At 31.4% G+C, this 26,456-nt stretch overlaps 1 protein-coding gene across 3 annotated transcripts in view; it reads right to left on the reverse strand.

Moving 5' to 3' along the window:
- LOC114331165 (serine/threonine-protein kinase Pak) overlaps positions 1 to 26,456 on the reverse strand; it is a 72,806-nt gene that overhangs the window by 20,271 nt on the left and 26,079 nt on the right. For 2 of the 3 annotated variants that reach the window (XM_028280657.2, XM_028280655.2), the window contains exons 4-9: positions 20,612 to 20,790; positions 11,978 to 12,279; positions 5,161 to 5,338; positions 3,700 to 3,901; positions 3,314 to 3,429; positions 2,640 to 2,858 (exon numbers count right to left, since the gene is read on the reverse strand). In XM_028280657.2, coding sequence (XP_028136458.1) covers positions 2,640 to 2,858; positions 3,314 to 3,429; positions 3,700 to 3,901; positions 5,161 to 5,338; positions 11,978 to 12,279; positions 20,612 to 20,790 — 1,196 coding nt within the window. The remainder of the gene's footprint in view (positions 1 to 2,639; positions 2,859 to 3,313; positions 3,430 to 3,699; positions 3,902 to 5,160; positions 5,339 to 11,977; positions 12,280 to 20,611; positions 20,791 to 26,456) is intronic. The other variant, XM_028280656.2, reaches the window with a different exon arrangement.

Below are 26,456 nucleotides of genomic sequence, written 5' to 3' on the forward strand. Positions count from 1 at the left end.
ATTAAATTTTGACTAAGGTTGAAGTAAATAATCACAAAGGAATACATGGTTCAAGCAACTAAAAATATATGGGTAAAAACCCTCTAAATGGTATAGTTGTTATTTTGTTACACATAACAAAAATTTTCCTTATATTTTGATAACATTTTTACAAGAATGTCATTACTATCATCAGTTGGAGAAATGGCGTTCAGTGGCACTGGAACTATAAGCGAAAATAGAACGGAAAATATTAAAGAATATAATAAAAAACTATTTATAGGTTTAAACTATAGGTTTGTATACTATTTTACTCACAATCGGTTAGTAGTTTATGGATATCTAATACTCACAATCTACCAATAATAATTTCGTTTCAAATATCTGTATCCATTTTCATTATGTGATAAAACAGTAGAAAATCCAGAAACGTCGGCGTCATCATCTATTTCTGAAACTCATAATTTTGAGCAACACGGTCTTACTTGAACCGTTAATAGTAATCATAATTCCAATGTAACTATTAATATTTATAATTCCAAATAGTTTTCTTTTTGTTATTGTTGTTGTTGTTTCTTAATTAAATAAATGTTGAGTGGATTATATTCTTTCTAAACCATCTTTTAATCAAAAATGACATTGACATTTGCAGGTAGAAAAGTGACAGATGCTAGCCGGGAAAGTACTTTCCCGGCTAGCTGGGAAAGTAAAGTAAGTAATAAGTCGCTTCCTGATTACTTCAAAGGTTAGAAATCCATAAATTACTAACCGATTGTGAGTAAAAGTAAATAATTCTTATAGCTCGCCATTACATTACATATCGAATTTATTTTAACTTATAAAAACATTTTAAAATCAAAATTAGCCGAATCCATCCAGTCGTTCGCAAGTTGTTAAAAAATATATACAGTCCATTCACTTTACAAATTCCCAACTGTAAACAAACGCACGTGGAAGCTAAACAGGGCCGTACTGAGGTGTATCATATGATTTTTAAAAATATTTACTTTTGAAACTAATACCATAAGAATTGCTTGAAATTTAATTGCAAACAAAATTTTATGTTCTTTTTAAGGGGAAAGGCGCAGAATATCGGCTGTCAAAATTTTTAATGTGTTTTAAATTGTAATAATTTTTTTCGATTCCTGAGAAAACTAATAAGTATTTTTGAAAAATTTAAACGCAGACTAAAATATTACCTTATTACCGAGGGTCAAGAGTCCCTTAGAATAAATAAAAAGTTTCTTTTTAGTGAAATATTTGCAATTAAAAATCACCCTAAATTTTCTCCTTTATTTTCACCCCTGTAACTTATTAAAATAAACAATATAGAAGTTTTCAGGGACTTTCGGCCCTCAACAATAATGTAATCTTTCATTCTGCCTTTAAATTTTTCAAAAATATTTATTAGTTTTCACAGGACTCGAAAAAAATGAATACATTTAAAACACATTGAACATTTTGACAGGCGAAATTTTGCGCCTATGTCCTTAAGAAAAATGTGGTAAAATAAAATATTCATTAACTGAGATGATAACTGAGGAAATTAAACTTTTTGAAACATCAATAAATTAAAATATAAGTTTCTCTTGCCTTTATAAAAGTGATTACCACAAGCTATTTTTACTTTTGATGAATAAATACTTTGTTTATGGATACTAAACGTTCACTACACAGACTACACACTATAAAACTTATAACTAACTATAAAACACGACCAGTCTTAATTAATAACTCAACAAGAACTACTGTAAAGTACATAACATAACACAAAATATCTTAACACATCTTAAACACATCTTAAAAACCAACACGCTAAAAAATACTATTTGAATTTGCAGACGCAGACTGACAAGTTAGGACCTGTAAAATGAGAAACCGCCTCGTTTAGGGCGATAAATTATATTTAATAGCTTCTTGACGAATGAGTGGACGAATCGTTAACACGTGCATTTGTTTATGTTGGGAATTTGCTATGTGAATATGGTGTAGTATATAACATTATGATAAGCGTAGGTATATGTATATTTTTTTGCGTATATGTACACGCGTATCGATTTTTCGAATGACGCTAAATAGGATTTCGGGTCCGTGAAAACATCATACCGAGCGATAAGAAGTATTCACTTCAAAATGGTACTTTCCTATATGGCTCTGGACGCTGGATGTTTATGTGACTAGTGTTTGGATACTAGCATGACAATTTGGATGCGGAAATGACAGCCTAGAATTTAGAAGATAGATGTAAAATTCCACTCCATGATTCAAAGATTATCAAACAAACTATTTTAAGACTCAAAAGTAATAATTCATGCCTTTTTTTTATTTTTTTTAGGAAGTTACTATTTTTATTGTGTACCCCTATGTGCCCAATGAGTCGTAACGACACGGCATGATTTTAGAAAACTCGTTTTTCAAATTTTTTTTAGTAATTTTTCAATGCATTTTAGAATAATTTATTATGTTTTTGAGAAAATCATCGATATATGGACAAAAAGAATTGTGGGCATAAATGGATTAATACAAACAAATAAGTTAAATACACAGTCCATTAACTATCAAACAGTAACAGTGTTATTTTTGCAAGTTTAAGGTATGCCTTTGTATAAATAAAAGATACACAAAACGACAATTTCTAGTCAACTATCATTAATAATTACCTTTAATAAATCCCTAGCAGATGATCTCTTGTCAACCTCTACCGCTAAACAATTGTCTAGAAAATCTTGAAATACCGGCGACAGTTTTTCTTTTTCCTTAATATCAGGTTTACCATTAGTAGCGATAAGGTAAAGTGCTCTAAGAGGATTTTCATTTAGATATGGAGGTTCTCCTTCTATCATTTCTATCGCCATTATACCCAATGACCACACGTCAACCTACCAACAAAATTATCATTAAAAAAAGAACTTAACGAGAAAACAATTAACATTTTGCTATGTTGAATTTTTGACTGAATCTTTTAGGAAATATATGCAGGACAGAGTGAAGACATGATCAACAATAAACATTAAGTCGTGAAAAGAAGAAAGTCAATAGCTCTACACCATCAAAATCTAAATCACTTAACTCAGTGATAAAAAAAAACCTTTAAACATCTTTAATACAGTCGGAAAAATGAAAGAATAACCATGAACGAACATATAAAACACGCTGTATTTTCCTGTCACCGTGTCACAAAGAAAATTGACCAGCGCAAGTTCATGTAATAATAATTATTACATGTATTTGCGCTGGTCAATTTTTTGTGTGACACGGCAACAGGAAAATACAGCGTGTTTTATATGTTCGTTCATGGGTATTCTTTCATTTTTCCTACTGTATATAATGTTACCTTAGGTCCGTATTGCTTCCTGGTGACAACTTCGGGTGCCATCCAGTAAGGGGTGCCCACCATTGTAGTCCTTTTTGACTGTTCTGGGCTAATTTGAGCACAAAAACCAAAATCCGCTGAAAATTAAAAACAATGTTTACAAATAATCAATATACAGAAAAATATATACAGTTAACAAATACACAGACAATTGGTAAAGACGGTAAAGAAGTGATGATCATTACTGCATAGCAGATACGCTTACCTTGTGACAGTATCATATGAATTACCGGTATGTGCTAGTTGGTCAGTACTTCACATCTGAGTTACTACCTTGTTTTTATGTTTATACTTAGCATAGCTATACACTGCTAAAAAATGTTTCATGCTTGATAATTTTTACTTACTTAATTTAACAGATCCGTCAAGACCTAACAAAATATTGTCAGACTTTATATCCCTGTGGATAACTTGGTTGGAATGGAGGAAATCTAAGGCCTGAAGAACTTCTCGACATACTGCGGCTATCTGCCCCTCATCCATACAAGTCTCTGTTACTACATCAGTCAGTGAACCGCCAGGTAGGTATTCCATAACTACCCAAAGTTCCTAAAATACAAACATTTTTTTATTCAACGTTTATAAACATTTTGTTCTATTCTTATGGGTACATAAACCGTAATGTTAACCGTAATGTGAGTGTCTCCCAAATTAAAATGCATCTTTTGGAAGACGTCCTCTGCAGTGGTGACAAAACAACTAAAAGTCCAAAAAATTTTTTTTTGGATGCCTCAAAACCTTCTTAACAATAGATGTATAATATGTAATATAGATTTTGCAAAGAAGTGCGTTGTACAGAATGGTCTTCTCTGGCCGTCGTGATTCTTCTCGGGCCTAATCCTGGTCGTCGTTTATGAGATCCAGTCTCTACGAATAGATGGTATGTGTTTTGGACCATACAACGACTGACTCCAAGCTGTCTGACCCCTTCTCTTTGACTCATTCCATTATCAATTAAAGTAACAATTTGACCAGATCTAGCAAATCTCTCAGCCATAGTTTAAATTTAAAAATTGCACAAATTCACTCTTTGAACAACTGTACATTAACGAAAGATTTTTGAAAAATAGAACAGCCATATTCCAAGAAAAATAAGGTACAAACAACACGTGCATTATCCGAAGTCGTAAAACTGATATCAATTCTACAAATTTATTACCCTTAATTGACCTGTAGGCACCGTTTGGTGGTGCCTAAAAGTGTTTCTGCATTGTGGGAGTGTAGTTACAATAGAATAAATTGTATAAACGTAAAATTATTGACAAATTCTTATAAAATTCTAGGTGGCCTCTTTTTAATGACGCGCAAAGTATAAAAAAATTATAACCATAAATATAATAGTTTTTTATTAATATATTTTACTTTAAGTAGTAATTAGGGAATTAAAACTTGAGACGGGTATTGTCAGATTGGGCATAGATTTACGCTCCTGCTATGTCTAGGTCTCGAATGTTGTTTTTTTATTGGAATGTGTCTGAAGATAGTCAACCTCTCATCTTCACTGATGAGCCCAGAGAGGTTGAAGAGGGCGAAACACATTTCTAAGAACTGGTGTTTGGATCTTTGATTCTATTCAAAAAATTTTCCCAGCCCGAAGTAGTGGATGTGTGAATTATTATTCGTAAGGGGATTTTTCCGCATTCTCTATTTCATTTGTTTTTTTTTATTAATATTTAAAAAACGTCTTCTTTCCAATTAAGAAAGTAAAAGCTTCCTTAAAATTTAATTACATATATTTAGTATGTCAAAATTTCGATAGAATAAAGTATAAATAAGTGTATAATATTTATAAAATATATAAATCTTACCTCATTTACTAAATAACTGTCTAGATAATTAACAACATTCCCATGCTTATTTTCTCGCATGACTAGAATTTCGTTTATAATTAATTCTTTTTTAGGCTGCTGTGATAGGTTCATTTGTTTAATAGCTACTTCCATTCCAGTCGCAGTCTCTATTGCCGTATAAACTGTACCAGAGGCTCTAAAAATTATGAAACAATGTTTAGCATTAGTAATAAAGTAATGATAAAAATTGCTATACAATCAGCGCATTAGATCTTTTCGCAAGTACATACAGTGCGTCCATAAAGTAACGCATAAATTCATTATTTCGTAAACTGGGGATATTAAGGAAAAATGCTGAAACAGGTCGATTTTAATTTTTAAATTCCGATTTTTTGGAATATACAGTGGAACCCCGATAAGTCGGCCCCCGATAACCCGGAAGTCCGGCTAACCCGGACCGATTTTCATCAGATAAACATTTTGATTTTCAATATTTTGTATTTTTCAATTTAATTGTGGCTTATTTCCAATCAAAATAGTTAATTATCAGACAATCCTTTCAACAATAAAAGTGTATGTAATATAATATTTGAGAGATAATGTGTCTAGACTCTCTGTGTCCTGTACTTATGTGTGTAATTTGAACATGAGATTAAAAATTACTCATAGTACATGCCCCAGAAACAAGAGCCAGCTGTCTGTAGTATCTATTCCTTTTTATTTCAAACTGTCAGCATTGTTTAGGAAAGACTATTTAAAAAATTCTTTTATAAACAATGGTCTTTAGTATTGTGTGTCTTGTATTGTTTGGGTTTGGTGTTTTTTTTAGAATTGTAATGAGTAGGTAATATGTACTGTGCATATTTATAAAAATATTTCATGTTATTTCAATTCTAACGGAGTTTATCTGTAAGTATACCGTATTTTATTAATTTTTACCATATTCTCCGGCTATCTCGGATTTTCGATAACCCGGATCGGTCGTGGTCCCGATTAATCCGAGTTATCGAGGTTCCACTGTATATCATACAAGTGACGTCATCCATCTGGGCATGATGACGTAATCGATGTTTTTTTAAATGAGAATAGGGGTCATGTGATAGCTCATTTGAAAGTGCATTCAATTCTCTATTCACTAATATAAACATTAACATATTTATTTATACAAGGTGTTCAAAAAAACATTTTTTTAATTAAAATAATTGAGACAAAAAGAAGAATGTATGTAATTTATTTAATTCAAAATACGTTTTACTGTTGTCAGAAAACAGGAAATAAATGTTTATTTGACAAATAAATATTGTTCTTCGCTTAAATTCAATGTTAAAGCTGCCACCCACCTGTCTCTTGGCAGTTTGAACATTTCGTTTAAACGAAAATCAATGTTTATTTGTTAAATAAATTTTTTTTCTCTTTACTGACAGTAGTAAAATGTAATTTGAATTAAAATAAATTACATATATTCTTCTTTTTGTCTCACTTATTTTAATTAAAAAAATGTTTTTTGAACACCCTGTATAAATAATTATGTTAATGTTTATATTATTTGATAGAGAATTGAATACCCTTTCAAATGAGCTGTCACATGACCCCTGTTCCCATTTAAAAAAATCATCGATTACGTTATCACGCCCAGATGGATGACGTCACTAGCATGATATATATGCCAAAAAATCGTAATTTAAAAATAAAAATCGACCTGTTTCGGGATTTTTCCTTAAAGTCGCCGGTTTACGAAATAACGAATTTATACGTTACTTTATGGACGCACTGTATAACATCATTCACGAATTATTTATTATTTTAGATTTATTATTTTTTTCCACTCTTCTCAATTTCTTCAGCCAAGAAATTCTACGACAATCTCGATCCCATTTACTAGCAATCAGCTGCATAATAAAAGTATAAAGAAAAGAAAAAAATGTAGCACTACACTAGCTATACAGAACATTTGGACAGATATAGTTGATGGCTTGGGTTGAACCCTAGAAACCCCACCAGAATATTCTAGTTATAAAACCCAGTAGGAAGAAGAACTAGAGGAAGACCTACACTAAGATATTTCGTAGTCTTGAAGCAGACTGAGACCCAAAAATGGCTGTAGAGCCATGATGATGATGAATAAAGGCATGTGCTTATTGACATTTTTCTTTTTGTCTATGGTAAACTCATGTTATTCGCCGCAATTCTGACTAAACTCTTAATTCTCTATTTTATTTTATATTCGAAATCCTGATAACTTCTCCATTACAAAAATATAAAGGTTTGTTATGTTAAACAGGGTGTTTACAAAGTTATAACCAATTTTATATGAAAATCGTAACAAGTTCAACTCACTAATAAAAATAAGCACAACAGCAATGAAACAAAAGCAAAACATCAACACTATTGAAAAGTACCATTACCATACTTTAATTTTTATATAACATTACCTATGTCTAAATTTATTAGTTTTCGAGATATATTCATTTTTCAGAGCAAATTATAATTTGCCCAATTTAAGTTGCTTAAATTTTAAGTAACCCATGACTGAATTGTCGAAAACTGACAGTTCATCATCATAAAACTGCTATTGTGTTATTAACCGCTTAACGTGCTTACCCGAGTTAACTCGGTTTAAAACTACGTTTCTATTTTCGCTTAACCGAGTTAACTCGTGTTTAAAATATTTGTACGATATATAAGGCGCCTACGTGTTTTAACTCCTCTAGCGCTAAATAACGGTATCCCCACTTGCATGGGCGGCCATACCTATGGGAAGGGGGGGACGTGGCCCCCCTAGCTTTTCGGGTTTTAAACTATATATGGTTATCCAAAGTATATGAAATGTAATCTGCAACATCTTCACGTCTGCTGTTTTTTAGTTTCTAATTTTAAACTTTCTACGATCGACTGCCGACTGGGGTGGGATCACGATGAGTAGAATTCTATTTTGCTGACGTCACGTTCTGCCCTGACTGTCACGTACCTCTGTGTGTAACTCCTTGTTTTAGAGTGTATCACACTGTTAGCAATATTTAACATTATTATACTTGAATAATTGCGATTTTCTTCTCTTGTAGTATTTTGTATGTAAAAAGTTATGACCGAGTTAACTCGGGTGAGCGCATGAGGGTATTTGATATTTTATATTTTTCTAAAAAAATATCGGTTTTTTTACTTAAGATTATATCTAGTGACAATAGTCTTGTTCGTAGTTTATTTTACTGTAATAAAATAAATAGGTAATTTTTTGACACGTATTTTTGCAAATAAATGTGTGCGTTAAGCAGTTAAATAGTTGAGATGAACGGTTCCCTGAAAGACGACAACCTACAACAGCAAGCTTTGAAAGATTAAAGGATCAGTTTAACCGCACTGGTTCAGTTATGTATGAAAAACACGAACGAACAAAAAGTACTGTAACAGACGAAAACGAAATGAATGTGTTGCTGGCAGTTACTGAAAATCCACATACAAGTATACGAAATATTTCAAAGAAAAAGAACAAACTTACTACTCTGTGCAAAAAATTCTTGCAAAAAACAGAATGCACCCTTACCGCATTCAAATGCACCAAGAATTAATTCAGGAATATTTTGAAAAGAGAATATTATTTTGTGAATGGGCATTAGATAAAATCAATCAACAGATAGATTTCTTCGATTATTTCATTCATAGGAGATTCTGACCATGATACATAAATCTAAATTAAATCGATAATTTTTAATAATTTCCCGTCGTCAAGTATATTACGTCAGATGCCCTTCGTTGCTACGAAAAAATACATTCAGTACATTAATGACAATTAATGTTTTAAAAATTATGAAAGTGATGACTTTTAACCGTCAAATTAATATTTATAACAACTGTGTGTTTAATTGTACTAATTTGTACTTACATACATAAATTACAATAAAATTTTGGTGTTGAACAGTTTTATTCATGAAATAATCGCAACAAATTGCACTCGATCTCTAAAATTAATATAGAATTTTAGAGCTCTTGTGCAATTACTACTGATAATGTACTTAAATATCTCTACTTCGATATTTGGAGATGTAGCTACGTTTCATAAAAACGGTCAGTCATGGCTTACTTAAAATTTGGAAAAATTTAGACACCTATTAATAATTTGCTCTGAAAAATGAATATATCTCGAAAACTAATAAATTTAGACATAGGGAATGTTATATAAAAATTAAAGTACGGTAATGGTATTTTTCAATAGTGATATAAAATGTAGTTTGTTCATGTAATGTAGTTTGTTCAAATGTAATGTTGTTCCATGTAAAAATTACTGAGAAAATAATGTACTTGCGTTTTGACTCACCCTGTATTTGATATAAAGAAAATTAGCAATATCAATCCTTTTTAAACATTTTGATAACAAATAAAAAAAATATGACATCAATAAATAATCCATTGCTGTTGTGCTTATTTTTATTGATACAGTGAGTTGAACTTGTTACGATTTTCATATAAAATTGGTTATAATTTTGTAAATACCCTGTATAACCTTTATATTTGTGTGATATAGAAGTTAAGGAGATTTCGAATATAAAATAAAATAAAGGGTGTTCCATTTAAAAAAACATAAGTCTGTTCTGCCACTATGTTATTGAACACTCTGTAACATTGTAACTAATTTTGTAATGTGAAGCTCAAAGTTGGCTACAATTTTTGTTAGACTCCTTTTCATGAGCATTTTTCAGTGCGTCACAGTTTTTTGATTTCTTTCTGACGCATTACATTGTATGTGACAGAAAAAAAGGCACGTCTGTGATTACAGACATTTATAACATTTATTCTAGTTGTCGACAGATGGCGCTATAATCGAAGAAAAAATTATTTACGAATTATATAATATATCTACGAATATAATCTGCACAATTTATAAGACTATACAAATCAAAGAAAATACCATTTTATAAATGCAATGAACACAATTGATTTGTTTTTATGCCAAATTGCAAATAAAATGTGACAACTGTCAGATGTAACTTAAATGTCATGTTAGAATAAATGTCATAAATGTGTATTATCACGGACTTACCTTTTTTCTATCATTTGTGACGCACTGAAAAATGCTCATGAAAAGGACTCTATTAACTTTTATTGCTACCTATTACTATAGCGGATCTACTGATAGTCCTGTCGCCAGGGGGGGTACAACGGCCTCCTTAATTCAGATGGACTTACCCAAGTTTTTTTTATTTATTTTAACCCGTATAATACGAATTTTTTGGGTAACAGTTGATCCGGATGTCGATAAGATTGTTATAGACAAAGAACTTGAGGAATTACATAACAGTGATTTCTCGCAAAACAAAACATCTTTTTGTATTTTTTGGGTCATTGTAGGCAAAAAATGCTCTGACAAGTTTTTGCGTAGGATGCATAGTTTTCGAGATAACCGCGGTTGAACTTTCAAAAAATCGAAAAATTGCAATTTTTGAACCCGAATAACTTTTGATTAAAAAATAAAGTAGCAATTCTGATTACCGCATTTGAAAGTTTAAGTCAAATTATATCGGTTTTGATTATTTGCATTGCTAAAAATTTATTATTTTATTGGTAAACAAAGCTATAAACACCTAGTGCGCGAGTGATGTTTTCAATGATTTCTCATTTAAAATCTAACGAGTAGGTAGAGTAGCTAAAAGTGCAAACGAGGCAATTTCTACGTAGCATGCGTTAAAACGCATGTATTAGGGTGATACAGTAGCGATCAACAGGTAGCCAAAACGCGTTCCAAGATTGCGGCTGTAATTTTGAATATTTTTTCGAGATATTTGGCACACGTATTCGTAATATAATAAAGAATGGCGGTACAGAGCCCAATTTGAAAAATATATTAATATGTGGAAATTACTCTGTAATTAAATACAATAATAAAAAAACGAGCCTGTACCGCCACTAAGAAGAACAAAAAAATAAACTTTCTTCAAATAAACTTTTTTATCCGATGCCTAGATTTTGTGCCATTTTGGAACTACTAATGAAATAAAAAATTTTAGTAGTTCCAAAATGACACAAAATCAAGGCATCGGATAAAAAAGTTTATTTGAAGAAAGTGTATTTTTTTGTTCTTCGTAATGGCGGTACAGGCTCGTTTTTTTAATATTGTATTTAATTACAGAGTAATTTCCACATATTAATATATTTTTCAAATTGGGCTCTGTACCGCCATTCTTTATTATATTACGAATACGTGTGCCAAGTATCTCGAGAAAATATTCAAAATTACAGCCGCAATCTTGGAACGCGTTTCTGCTACCTGTTGATCGCTACTGTTTCCTCTTAGGCACGGGAAACACTATGAGTTTATAGCTTTGTTCAGCAGTAAAAAAATTAATTTTTAGCAATGCAAATAATCAAAACCAATATAATTTGACTTAAACTTTCGAATGCGGTAAGCAGAATTGCTACTTTAGTTTTTAATCAAAAGTTATTCGGGTTCAAAAATTGCTATTTTTCGATTTTTTGAAAGTTCAACCGCGGTTATCTCGAAAACTATGCATTCTACGAAAAAACTTGTAGGAATATTTTTTGCTTAAAATGACCCAAGAAATACAAAAATATGTTTTGTTTTGCGAGAAATCGCTGTTATGTAATTCCTCAAGTTCTTTGTCTATAACAATCTTATCGACATCCGGATCAACTGTTACCCAAAAAATTCGTATTCTACGGGTTAAAATATATAAAAAAAACTTGGGTAAGTCCATCTGAATTAAGGAGGCCGTTGTACCCCCCTGGCGACAGGACTATGAGCTTTATCACACTAATCAATCACCCTGTATAATTTATAAAAGAATATTCATAAACAACGTAAATATAAAATAAAAAAACTTACCCCTGGCCAATTTTGTCCAATTTAGTATACTTTCTATTAGGATCCCCAACCGATACGATACTTCTTAACTTTTCCAGAATTTCTTCGTCCGACATTTTCTTCTTCCTCTTCTCCGAGGCAGCTCTCGACATCTCCGAACCAGCTTGATTTTTGTTTTTGTCGAATACTGGCGGTACGGGCGTATTGTTCGCGTTAGAATTTGCGGCGGCGTGTACGGGGGCGAGGTGCGAGGGGCTGAGACCGTGGGGAGGTGTGCCGTTTCCGGCGTTGTTCGGCTGAATTTCTTCAACGGGTTTCGTATACTATAATAGAAAATTCATATTAATTTTTAGTTTAATAAAATCTATAGCGGGAGAAGATAGTAAAATATACACTCGGCTGGATTGTTATTTCTGATTGGACACTCAAAAGTACATATCTAAAAACCACCTTAGCCAAATTTTTTGCTCACTAGCTGACCCCAATCGAAAAAATCAATTTTTTCAAAAAAGAAATCCTGAACAACCCTTTGCTTTAAAAGCGTAGGCGCAAATATTTTACGGCTATCCCTACTTTTTCTTTCTTTACACGGAAAATTTCGTGTAGTAAAATTCTCACTGGTATGTAAATTTCTAGCATTTCTGTAAAAATGTAAACAGCATAGTAAATGTAAACAGCATTTCTCTGAGTCATATGTAAATAACAATAACTGTGATATTCCAAGCTTTGATTATACTAAAACAATTAGTTTAAACAGCTGTGATATTAGTCTAATAGATATTTTTAATAAGTTAGAAAAATTAAATCTAAAACTTGGTAGTGGCCCTGATGAAATTTCACCTTATTTTGTAAATAAATGTCGTTTTGCTGTCTCCTGTATTACTAAACATTTTTCGTTTATCATTAAGTACTGGCATTTTCCCAGAAGAGTGGAAAAAAAGTTATATTTCTCCTATTTTTAAGAATGGTAGTAAAACATGTACAGGGTGATTGATTAGTGTGAGGAAGCTCAGTAGATCTGTTATAGTAAAAATTACAAAAAAAAGTTATTGACAAAAATTGTAGGCAGCTTCAAACTCCATATTTTAAAATTAGTTACAATCTTACAGGGTGTTCCATAAGATGGTGGCAGACCAAACTTATGTTTTTTTAAATGGAACACCTGGAATTTTATTTTAAATTTGAAATCTTCTATACTTCCACATCACAACAATGTAAAGTTTTATTATGTTATACCGGGTATTTCAAAAGTTATAACCAATATTACCTGAAAATCGTATCAAGTTTAACTCCCTGTATAATTAAAAAGGAGTATAGGAACATTGATCTATTGCAACCATAGTTTTTTAATAATTGTTAAAAATTATAAAACATATTCGTTTTTATAATATGCGTTAAAGCAAATACAGGGTAAGTCAAAATGCAAGTACATTATTTTCTTAGTAATTTTAAATAGAACACCCTGTATTTTATATCACTATCGAAAAGTACTAATATCGTACTTCAAATTTTATAAAGTACTCCCTATACCTAAACTTATCAGTTTTCTAGATATTTTTATTTTTCCATCAAAATATTAATTTGGTAGATATTTTAACGTTTACCAATAATTATTGTGAGGTGGCCATGATTGATTTGTCAGAAACTGACAGTTTGACATTATTGTTTATTAATTCAGTAACGACATAACGACACAGAAAAGAAAACAATTTATTTCAAATAAAATTTATAAAAAATAACCGACGGAAAATTAAAAAAAAAATCAACACATAGAAAAATAAAAAACAACAGTAATTTTAACTTATCTTACTTAAGTCAGGTGTTCAAAATGACCTCCCAAAACATCTATGCATACTTGAAAGCGGTCATTGAAAGAGTTGCTTACATTACTAATTATTTGTAAAGAAATATTTTGAAATGCAATTCGGGTTCTATTTTTCATATCATCCCTTGTTGTTGGAGGTATTTTATATACTTCTTTCTTAACGTAACCCCAAAAAATGAGTCCATTTTATTGAAATCTGGTGACCTTGGGGCCCACCTTACCGGTCCATCCCTTCCGATCCATCTTTCATCAAACTGATCATTAAGTTCACCACGTACTAATTCGTTGTGGTGCGCAGGAGCACCGTCATGTAGAAACCACATTTGTTCACGTATATTAAGTGGAACCTCTTCTAATAATATCGGTAACTGATTTACGATAAAATCTAAATAAATCTTACTATTTAAGTTATCTTCAAAAAAATATGGTCCTACTACATGGTTACTGACGATACCTCCCCACACATTTAAAGACCATCTTGTTTGACTATGTGTTACGGATTACTTGTTGAATAGAAGTGAAAGTTATGGCTATTAACAGAACCGTTTCGATGGAATGTAGCTTCATCACCTGCTAAAATCTCTCTGCTAAAATATCTCTGCTCATTAATTTTTTCTAAGGCCCATTCACAAAATACTATTCTTCTGAAAATCATCATTATTTAATTCTTGGTGCTTTTGAATATGATAAGGGTGCATCTTGTTTTTAGATAGAATGTTTTGAACAGAGTAGTAACTAAGTTCTTGTTCATTGGAAATACTGCTTATACGTGTGTGTGGGTTTTCTGTAACTTCCATCAACACACTCATTTCGTTTTCCTCTGTCACACTAGTTTTTGTTCGTTCATGTTTTTCATAATTCACTGAACCAGGGCGGTTAAATCGATCTTTCAATTCTTCAAATGTATCTTGTCTAGGTTGCAGCCTATCTGGAAACCGTTCTTGATAAATTCTAGCTGATAGTAATGTTTTTTTATTGCATTCCCCCAAAATCCAGATCATATCTACCATTTCGTCAGTAGTAAAATTAATTATTGCTAATTTAAATTGAATTAAATACTGAATTACTAAATAATAATTGTTGCTAATTTACGGTGTACCCAATACTGAATTAATAAACAATAATGTCAAACTGTCAGTTTCTGACAAATCAATCATGGCCAACTCACAATAAGTATTGATAAACGTTAAAATATCTAGCAAATTAATACTTTGATGGAAAAATAAAAATATCTAGAAAACTGATAACTTTAGGTATGTATAGGGAATACTTCATAAAATTTGAAGTACGATAGTAGTACTTTTCGATAGAGATATAAAATACAGGGCATTCTATTTAAAATTACCAAGAAAATAATGTACTTGCATTTTGACTTACCCTGTATTTGATTTAACGAATATTATGAAAACGAATATGTTTTATAATTTCGAATAATTAATAAAAATCTATGGTTGCAATAGATCAATGTTCCTATACTCCTTTTTAATTATACAGGGAGTTAAACTCGATACGATTTTCAGGTAATATTGGTTATAACTTTTGAAATACCCGGTATAACATAATAAAACTTTACATTGTTGTGATGTGGAAGTATAGAAGATTTCAAATTTAAAATAAAATTCCGGGTGTTCCATTTAAAAAAACATAAGTTTGGTCTGCCACCATCTTATGGAACACCCTGTAAGATTGTAACTAATTTTAAAATATGGAGTTTAAAGCTGCCTACAATTTTTGTCAATAACTTTTTTTTTGTAATTTTTACAGATCTACTGAGCTTCCTCACACTAATCAATCACCCTGTATAGAAAATTACAGACCCATTTCCAAAATTTCTATTTTTGCAAAGATTTTTAAGTCAATTATTGCTTCAAAAATATTTTTTTCAATTAAAAGTTTGATTATTCCTGAACAGCATGGCTTTATGCCGGGTAGGTCTACAACCACAAATCTAGTGATCCTAGAAGAATTCATTTTGGATGCCTTTGGGAAGGGGGCTCAGGTCGATGTGATCTATACCGACTTCTCAAAGGCATTCGATCGGGTTAACAGCAACATTCTTATAAAAAAACTAGAAGCACTAGGAATTCATGGATCCCTACTTGAGTGGTTGGAGAGCTACCTGACAGACAGGCTTCAGGTTGACAAAGTCAAGAACTGTCTTTCTGAAGAAATTTTGGTTAGGTCTGGCGTCCCACAGGGTGGTCATTTATCGACTATTCTTTTTATTTGTTTCATAAATGACATTTTAGAAATCTTTGAAAATTGTGTTATTTTGTTGTATGCTGATAATTTGAAAATTTTTAGAATTATTAAGGATGTTAGAGACTGTGTAAAAATGCAAAAAGATGTAAACAATTTCTCACAATGGTGTACAAAGAATGACCTTTCACTTAATATCGATAAATGTAAAATAATGCGCTTTTTTAGAAACTCACAACCTATCTGTTTTAATTACTCTATAAATAATATATTTCTGGAACCAACAAACACTTTCAAAGATTTAGGTGTATTTTTGATCGCACTTTATGTTTCAAAAATCACTATAATTTTATTTGTAAAGCTTTTAAATTACTTGGATTTTTGAAAAGAACCTTGACAGAATTCAATAATGTGGATTGTTTTAAAAGTGTGTATTGTTCTATGGTTAGATCAGTTCTGGAATATTCCAGCACTATTTGGTCTCCTTTATATAAATGTCATATTGAAAGCATTGAGAAAGTTCAGAAAAAATTTCTACGCTTTGTAGGCTATAAATTAGGGATTTCTTCAGAAGATATAGTGTATTGTGACGTTTTAACATTGCTTAATCGCATTGCATTGCTTAATTGCATTAGAAAATCGTCGTTTAATGCTAGATTTGGTTTTTCTTTTCAAGATTGTAAACGGAATGATAGATTCGCCTCAAATTTTGCAGAGAATAGGTCTTAGGGTTCCTCAAAGGTGCACAAGATCTAAGGACGTTTTTCACTTAGAATTCCAACAAACAAACTATTGTCTAAATAGACCTATAAGACGAATGTGTCAATCTGGAAATGGTTTAGATGTAGACTTTTTTTCTAGCTCTCTGAATAGTTTTCGAAAAAAGCTGAAAATAGTTATTTTCCTAACAAGTGCAGAAAGTCATTCTTTTCCGCACGCGACTGCAGTTTGCCGAACGACGCGAAGCGGGAGTTCAGCAAGCAGTCGAGTGCGGAAAAGAGACTTTCTGCAAGAGTTAGGAACAATATTTTTTCTAAGAGTCTTTAAAAAATTACCAAATCTTAATCAATTAATTTAATTAATATGAAAATACATACACAAATTAATTCTTTGACAAGGTTGTCAAAACCAAACTTTCAATATAATTAGTTAGCATGACGACGATCTTGGTTTCCATGACGATGATTCAAAACTACTGTTATTGTCTACCGATTTGACTTTCGAATATTATGTCAAAATAATTTTATTTCATCGAATTGTCGCGTTAATTTCATTAAAACAGGAACACAATAAGATATATTTGAAATAAATTAGTAAATAACATCTAAATATTAGTTTATTGCATGTATTATAATTACTTTAAGGCCATATTAACATATCTAAATTAACACGCGTGCGGAAAAGTAAAAACCGCGTGCGGAAAAGTAAAAAATTAGTAAATAATATCTAAATATTAGTTTATTGCATGTATTATAATTACTTTAAGGCCATATTAACATATCTAAATTAACACGCGTGCGGAAAAGTAAAAACCGCGTGCGGAAAAGTAAAAACCGCGTGCGGAAAAGTAACACGCGTGCGGAAAAGTGAAACTTTCTAAACTAAAATGCGTGCGAGAAAGTAGACATTTTTGCACGCTCGTAGAAAAAATATTTTTGAAATACAATGTAGGCTGTCACTGTAAACTGTCATTTAGGTATTTATTCTATTCATTTGTCTTGTGTAAATTGTATGTAATTATTACTGAGCTCTAAAACTGTTAATATGATATGAATTATTTAATGATTGTAATTATTGTAATTGGTATAACCGCAAATAAACTATTTATTTATTTATTTATTTAAATGGAAACATTAGTTGACAATGACATTGTCATCATTGGCTTTTGAGTGTTCTTGGATAACTGTTACTTGTATAATCGCTTAAATTATTAATTCAGTTAATTATTATGATTATTTTTTCACTAACAATGTATTCAGTGATTACAATAATTTATATACTACACAATAAAAACTTATAATCGAGAAAAGAGAAGAAGTGATAGTGATTTTTTTTAATAATATATCGATGGCTGAAAGGTAAAAGGTTGTAACCCACAAATAAACTTTTTTCAAGAAGTAGAAAAAAACTTTCCATTTAAGTAATTTAATGAGGAATTAACCTAATAACTTTTTTCATTAATTTATAGATCAATTATTGCTCTACGAATTAATGAAAAAAAATATTGCATTAATTCCTCATCAAATTACTTAATTGGAAACTAGGAGAAACTGGAGTTTTTTCTACTCCCTGAAAAAAGTTGATTTGTGGGTTACAAACTTTTACCTTTCAACCGTCGATACTCTTACTATGGAACGCTTAGAATTTTTAACATATTTAACAACAAAATACTTCCCTGGATCACAGAATATATCCTGGTGTATTTATAAATAATAAACAATAAATAACTTTGTATTAATTTCACGTCTTAAATCAATTACTTATTAAAGACATTATCAATATTATTTAATAAACAACTCAAAATATTCCTGAAGCCGTGTCAAATATTTAGTAGCCTTGTTTGTCATCATATTCTGCTCGACTGAGTGCGTTGTATGGACATATAAACACCACGGACATGGTGTTTATTTTTTTCGAATCCCGAAAAAACTAACCAATATTTTTGAAAAATTTAAACGCAGAATGAAAGATTACATTTTTACCGAGGGCCGAAAGTCCCTTAGAATAAACAAAATGTTTCTTTCGAATGAGATATTTGAAATTAAAAATCACACTAAACTTCCTCTTCTTTTTTTTTCACCCCTGTAACTTATTAAAATAAACAATATAGAAGTTTTCAGGGACTTTCGGCCCTCAGTAATAACGTTTTTCTTTAAATTATTTAAAAATACTTATTGGTTTTCTCAGGATTAAAAAAAATGATTGCATTTAAAAATCATTGGAGCCGAAACTTTGCGCCTATCCCTTAACACGTTCAAGATGGCCACTAAACGTGTTAAGAAAATCTGAAAAAAATTGTGAACATACATGTTCATACGCACAAACACTGATCTTTTTTTCAAAAAATTTCAGATGTTTTTTTCAAAAAAATTCAAAAAGCCACTTACTACTTAGCCGAGCTGATGGATTACAATGATTATTTCATTCATAGGAGATTCTGACCAATAGAAAGCTACAGAAATGCAAATTAAGGTGATAATTTTTGATAATATCCCGTCGTCAAGTATATTACGTCAGATGCCCTTCGTTGCTACGGAAAAATACATTCAGTGACATTAATGACAATTAATGTTTTTTAAAAGTTATAAAAGTGATGACTTTCAACCGTAAAATATTTTATATCAACTGTGTGTTTAACAGTATTAATTTGTAACTTACATAAATAAATTACAATAAAATTTTGGTTTTGAACAGTTTTATTCATGAAATAATCGCAACAAATTGCACTCGATCTTTAAAATTAATATAGAATTTTAGAGCTCTTGTGCAATTACTACTGATTATTTCATTCATAGGAGATTCTGACCACAATAGAAAGCTACAGAAATCTGAATTAAATCGATAATTTTTGATAATCTCCCGTCGTTAAGTATATTACGTCAGATGCCCTTCGTTGCTACGAAAAAATACATTCAGTGACATTAATGACAATTAATGTTTTAAAAATTATAAAAGTGATGACTTTCAATCGTCAAATATTTATAAAAACTGTGTGTTTAATGGTACTTACATAAATAAATTACAATAAAATTTTGGTTTTGAACAGTTTTATTCATGAAATAATCGCAACAAATTGCACTCGACCTCTGAAATTAATATAGAATTTTTGCTCTCGTGACACTTTGACATAATTTCACTCGCCTTCGGCTCGTGAAATTAAAACTGTCAAAGTGTCACTCGGGAAAAATTCAATAATTTCAGAGCTCTTGTGCAATTACTACTGATAATATCAATTTGGAGTATATTAGGATGAAACCCAATATCATTAAAGTTTTAGTTAGGTTAAGACAAGTTAAGTTTTCATATTTTGAACATGTTCTGGTCTGAAAATTTTAAACCTGATCCCGGTATTAGAAATAGCAAACAAATTTATCAAAAATCGTTATTTATTGACATGTGTGCTAAAAACATGGGGAAAAATGCAAAAAAGTGTTTCCTCGAATTTTTATAATTTTCCTGAGAAAAAATAGCAAATCTAGCCCCGCTATTCAAAAGAACGGAAAAATATACGCGAAAAATAATTATTTAGAAATGCGGCAAAAATTACCTAGAAAACAATTTTTTTTTTGAAAAATTCAAATATTTTTTGTGAGCTCAAGATTATTTTGGTCAAAAGTTCTGAAAAAAATCGAAGTGTTTGTAATCAATAAAATATGTGCTCATAAATTTTTTCAGATTTTTAGAGCAAAAGATCGCTCAGATTTTTTTTTCGAAAAAAAAACACATTCTTTGTGATATGGGACACCTGGGACCGCCTAGGGAGCTAAAAATTTGGCTAAGGGGATTTATAAATACGTAATTTTGAGTCCTAATCCCAAATAAGAATTCAACCGAGTGCAGATTTTACCATCTTATACCGCTATAGCCTTCTGCATTTTTTACGTAAATTTTGTATAAAAACGTATACTTACAATACTTTTAGTGCGTTCAGGTCGACTGGCGATGGGAGGAGGTGGAGCTTCATCTTCGATTTCTGAACTAGCAACGTGTACAGGACTGTGATAAGACTGATGACCTATGTCTCCTTCCGTAGGCGTAGTACTACTCGGACTTGAACTTGATACTCTACTTAAAGTTGAACCTACAAACACTAATGATTTGTTTAACTGTAATTTCAAACCAAGACCAAAATATTTTATTAGTAAATAATGAAAAAGTAATATTCGACATGAGAAATTCCTGTGAAATACTTAATAACACATCCATAAGAAAAATCATCATGAATTGTCTCTAGAGGATATTCACTTAGAATGTTAGGACTATGGTCCAATCTATGTAAAACCTATAAAAAACAAGTATAAGAATTTCTAGGGCATAATAGTAGGGGAGGAAAGTATGCTAAATTTGCAGTTACTCGAGCGTTATGGGGACCTACTGGGTTGTGAAGATTAGGTCCTTAAACCAAAAAAAGTTAAGTAAAGTTTTCCATAACGCGGGGGACTTTCCATTTTTTAAATTAATTTTTCATTTCCAACAATCGTTTTTTCCGATTATAGCGCCATCTATCCATAATTCGAAAAAATATCTCGAATGAACTTACTTATTTTTACGCAAAGTATCTAAATCTGCAATAAAAAATGGGGGCGCCTAGTTTTTTAAAGTAGCCCCCCACCCCACCTCCGTGGGGGGTCATGTTTGGTGCTATTCGACAGATTTTTCAAAAATACTAAATACGTGTATTCGTATTTAAAATTTTAAATTTACCCCTCACCCCTCTTCGTGGGGGGTCGTGTTTAGTATCATTCGCTAGATTTTTGAAAAATATTAAACATGTATTTTTTAGTTTTTCGATCTGACGTTCATTTCGCGAAATATTCGCTTTTTTTTTTGTGAAACTTTGTGACATTTTGGTTTATTTTTATAAATATTTATTTACTAATAATAAAATTGATACTATCTCCCAAAGTTATATTGATGACGCGCTACTGTATGCTCTTAACTTACCTCATATTTTTTTGGACCCCCCTTAACGAACTCCCCTGTATTAAGAGCCAATATATTATATTAGAGGTACATTTACATGGTACAAGGTTTCTCCCCATGTGATAATCTGACGCGCTCGAGTAACTGCAAAAATCCCCGCTTGGGCTCCCCTACCATAACAAGAGACATGAAAACAGAAAATTCTATAAATAGACAAGGCGAAAACGGTGGGTTCGTTGGGAAAAATATTCCCATGAGATTTTTTTGCATAATTACATTCGTGAGATATCCCAGAATAAGGTTCAAGAAGTCGCCCACGTGAAAAGTGGGCCAAATTTTTTTTAACATTTTTTTTAATCAAATTGCAAAAATTAATATTTTTGGCCCGGACAATTTTTTTTGTAGGTTTTTTGGACCATTCTGGATAAAATAAGTCTCTTATAATTTTTCTCTAAACTTGATCGTTTTCGAGTTATAAGCAATTTAAAATTGATAAAAACGAAAAATGGCGATTTTCAAGGCTTAATAACTCGGTTAAAAGTTATTATTACGAAAGTCAGAAAGTGACTAAATCAAAGTTTAATGCCCCCCTACAAGATCCCGAAGAAATTTTTGTCATTATTTTATTACTAAGCTGTTATTTTTAAGTACATAATAATATTGAGCGCCATGCACGTGGTAGCCGGCCGTAAGTGCTGAGTGCGAGAGAGATGCCACTCCGGCAGTCCAATTGTGCATCTTACTTGCACTCACATTTACGGCCGCCTACCACGTGCATTAGGGTGGTGCGAAAAAAGTCAAGTTGATAATTCCGTGTCGCTATAGTGCGGAAAAGTTGCGATTGGTAATTACAAGAAAAACTAAAAAAGAATTATTCAAATCGGACTTTATCTTCCGATCCCGCAACAGGCCTAAAGATTATGAAAAAAATGAAATTTTACCTTTTTCCAAAAATTTTTATTTATTCTTCGTGTACGTTTTATTTATTGCTATAGTAAAATTTATTTACAGTTTGCATGGTAGAGTAGTAGAAAAAATTGATTTACGCATTTAACGAATATTTTCCGATCCCGCAAGGTCAATCAAAATCTATAAAAATTTGAAATTTTTGATGATATTGATAAATTAAAAACATTTAATTATCTCATTTTTCTGTTACATTGTGAAGCTCTTCGCTTGTTTAGATATTCAAGCCTATTCTGTAACTCATTTCGATGATAGAAGTCAGTAAAATCGAATATAAGTGGCTAAGTCGAATAGAAATAGTCCAAATCCGCATTCCATAACTACTTCGGAATCTCTACAATCGTAATAGTGAATAGAAATCACTTCGACAGCATTTACCCTGTCGAGATGAGATTTCGATTATCGGAATTGTGGTTGACGCAAGCGCATTTTGTTTTGTTTTGACGTTTATATTTTATATATAAAATAATTGATTACTAGTTATTTATAGTATTATTTATTATTATTATTTATAGTATTTCTACCTTTTTTTTAGCTGCTTCATTTTTAGTCTGTGGTTTTATTTGTTTAGATAATTATATATTTAATTTAGACATGTTGTAGGAGTTGTAGGACCTAACCTTATTTATTTGCTATGTGACATCTGGGCCTGTATTCCGTGCACTGTAGATATCTACATGTCGCTTTCTATCGATGTCAATTTTCGTAAAAATATTTGAATTTTTAGCTTTAATTGAATTATTTTCTAGTTTTGCTAGTTTATACTCTAATTGATGTTGAAGTGACACTTAGTAAAACAAGAAAATATTTGAATTAAAACTAAAAATTAAAATATATTGACATCGCGCCGATCGCTTGCTATTAATGTCAATATATTTGAATTTTTAGTTTTAATTCAAATATTTTCTTGTTTTACTAAGTGTCACTTCAACATCAATTAGAGTATAAACTAGCAAAACTAGAAAATAATTCAATTAAAGCTAAAAATTCAAATATTTTTACGAAAATTGACATCGATAGAAAGCGACATGTAGATATCTACAGTGCACGGAATACAGGCCCTGAATGTTTGCCGCTCGCAGTGTTGCCATACTGTTTTCGCTTTTATTTCTTGTACAATTTCAATCAATGGTGTAATGTACGAGAATAGCATACAATAGACTTCTTATGCGTTGATTGATAAATATATAATATATATTTGTATATTATACTGCCGTGTTAAGCCCAAAGGTGGTAACTGATTTTTTATCGAAAATGACATTTTTGTATTTCTAGGTAGGTTTCATTATATTATAATGCTTCTACAACTCCAAAGACTTTGTAAATATATTCTAGATTCCCATTATAACAGTTCTACAACTCTAAGGACTTGGTAAAAATATTCTAAATACCTATAATCTACGTAGAAATACAACAATCTCATTTTCGATAAAAAATCAGTTACCGCCTTTGGGCTTAGCACGGCAGTATACCAGTATACCTACTTGTATATTTATCAGTCAACGCTCATAGTCTGAACAAATTATAGAAAAGATGCCATTTTTGGGAAAAGTTGTTTAGCAGTTATTTCAGCTGGAGTCGTATCTTAAAGATTGCATATTATTAGTAATATCAATTTTAAATATTTTATTAATAATTAAGAATTAATAACATCAACTTAAATATCTTTGATTTAAAACGCCCGGTTTCATAATCAACTTAAAGTGAACATTAACTAAAGTTCACTTTAAAGTTGATATTTACCCGTATGAATTGCATTGATAAAGGTACCAACTTAAAATTTAAAGTTCACTTTGACTGATTATAAAACCAAGCGTTAAAAGCATTTATACTTCTTATATTCACTTTCACTTATCTTTTTATTTACCAGTTTATCTTTTTTTTATATCAATTTTAATTAACTCTAATTTAAAACCATTTATCCTCTTTTGAGCTTTTTGCATCCAGTATTTACACTAATATTTTATTTACTTTTCAAAACTTGAGGATAGTATGAAGAAAGTATGAAAACATTGAGGAGATGGCAACGGTGTCATATTTCGAGTAACAACCAGGTCACAGAACACTGGTTAATGCGCGGTTGTCGCCTCCTCAGAACCGCGTGAAATAGAAGTCAGAGATTTCGATTACGATATGAGTTACAGAATACCAATCCAAACACAAAAATGACGCGATAGATATCAAACATTCCGATTTTGGGTAATTACGATTCGACTTGGTCATTTCTATTCGATTTGTTAAAAGTTACAGAATAGGGCTGATTGTATGACAATATTTAAACAACCCAGGACTCAAAACGAGCGGGTGGTTGCATTTCTAGCTCCACACGCACCCCTTTATCCAACCAACCAATGAGTGTGTGTTTTTTACATTATTTATATACCTAAGTACATTTCTTTTTTATCTGTTTGTGTCCAGTTCTTAAACATCAACTTTGTATTGCGATTTCTTGGTAAAATCTGGCAGCATGGACCTTGATTTAAATGTTTTCCTGATGAATCCATCTGTTGATTGGGGCCCACATACATTAGCATTAGACGATGCTTCCGTGGGCAACTTTAGACAGCGCTCCTCAGCTTGTATGTGGCAGGGATAGTTTTGTACATTCCAGTCTGGCATGTCTCCCGATGTAATGCAAGAAGTTATATCTTCATTTGAAACTCTTCGAAGAACTGGTGGAGAAGACAGTTTGGTAACATTCCAGTCTATTATTTCAGTGTAGGCCTGTGCTTGAAAATTTAAAGTATGAGGGATGAAATTTCTAATACTTTTGCCCTTGGCTTAAGTCTGTCCGGCTTTTAACACTCTTCTTGGCCCTAGCTCTCTATAATGTGTTTCCTTTCTGCCTACTACTTGAAATTTTGAAGCACAGGGCCAAACTAAAATAATAGACTGGAATGATGCAAAACTTATTCTCCACCACTTCCTCGAAGAGTTTCAAATGAAGATATAACTCCCTGTATTACATCGGGCGACATGTCAGACTGGAATGTATGTACAAAATTATCCCTGCCATAACCCAGCTGATGAGCGGTGTCTAAAGTTGGCCACGGAAGAATCGTCTAATGCTAAGGTATGTGGGCCTCAATCAAGAGATGGATGCATCAGGACACCACTTAAATCAAGGTCCATGCTGCCAGATTTTATCAAGAAATCACAATGCAAAGTTGGTATTTGAGAGCTGGACACAAACAGATGAAAAAGAAGTGTACATATGTAAATAATGTAAAAAACACACACTCATTGGTTGGTTGGAGACAAGAGTGCGTGTGGAGCTAGAAGTGCAACCATCCCCTCGTTTTGAGATCTGGGTTGTTTAAATATTGTCATACAATATCTAAACAAGCGAAGAGCTTCACAATGTAACAAAAAAATGAGATAACTAAATGTTTTTTAATTTTTCAAAATCATCAAATATTTCAATTTATTATAGATTTTGATTGACCTTGCGGGATCGGAAAATATCCGTTAAATGCGTAAAACAATTTTTTTAGTACTCAACCATGCAAAGTGTAAATAAATTTTACTATAGCGATAAATAAAACGTACTCAAAGGATAAATAAAAATTTTTGAAAAAAAGGTAAAATTTCATTTTTTTCATAATCTTTAGGTCCGTTGCGGGATCGGAAGATAAAGTCCGATTTGAATAATTCTTTTTTTGTTTTTCTTGTAATTACCAATCGCAACTTTTCCGCACTATAGCGATACGGAATTATCAACTTGACTTTTTTCGCACCACCCTAACGTGCATGGCGCTCAATATTATTACTTAAAAATAACAGCTTAGTAATAAAATAATGACAAAAGTTTCTTCGGGATCTTGTAGGGGGGGCATTAAACTTTGATTTAGTCACTTTCTGAATTTC

Source organism: Diabrotica virgifera, chromosome 1, assembly GCF_917563875.1.
Source record: "Diabrotica virgifera virgifera chromosome 1, PGI_DIABVI_V3a".
Classification (NCBI taxonomy): Eukaryota; Metazoa; Arthropoda; class Insecta; order Coleoptera; family Chrysomelidae; genus Diabrotica; species Diabrotica virgifera.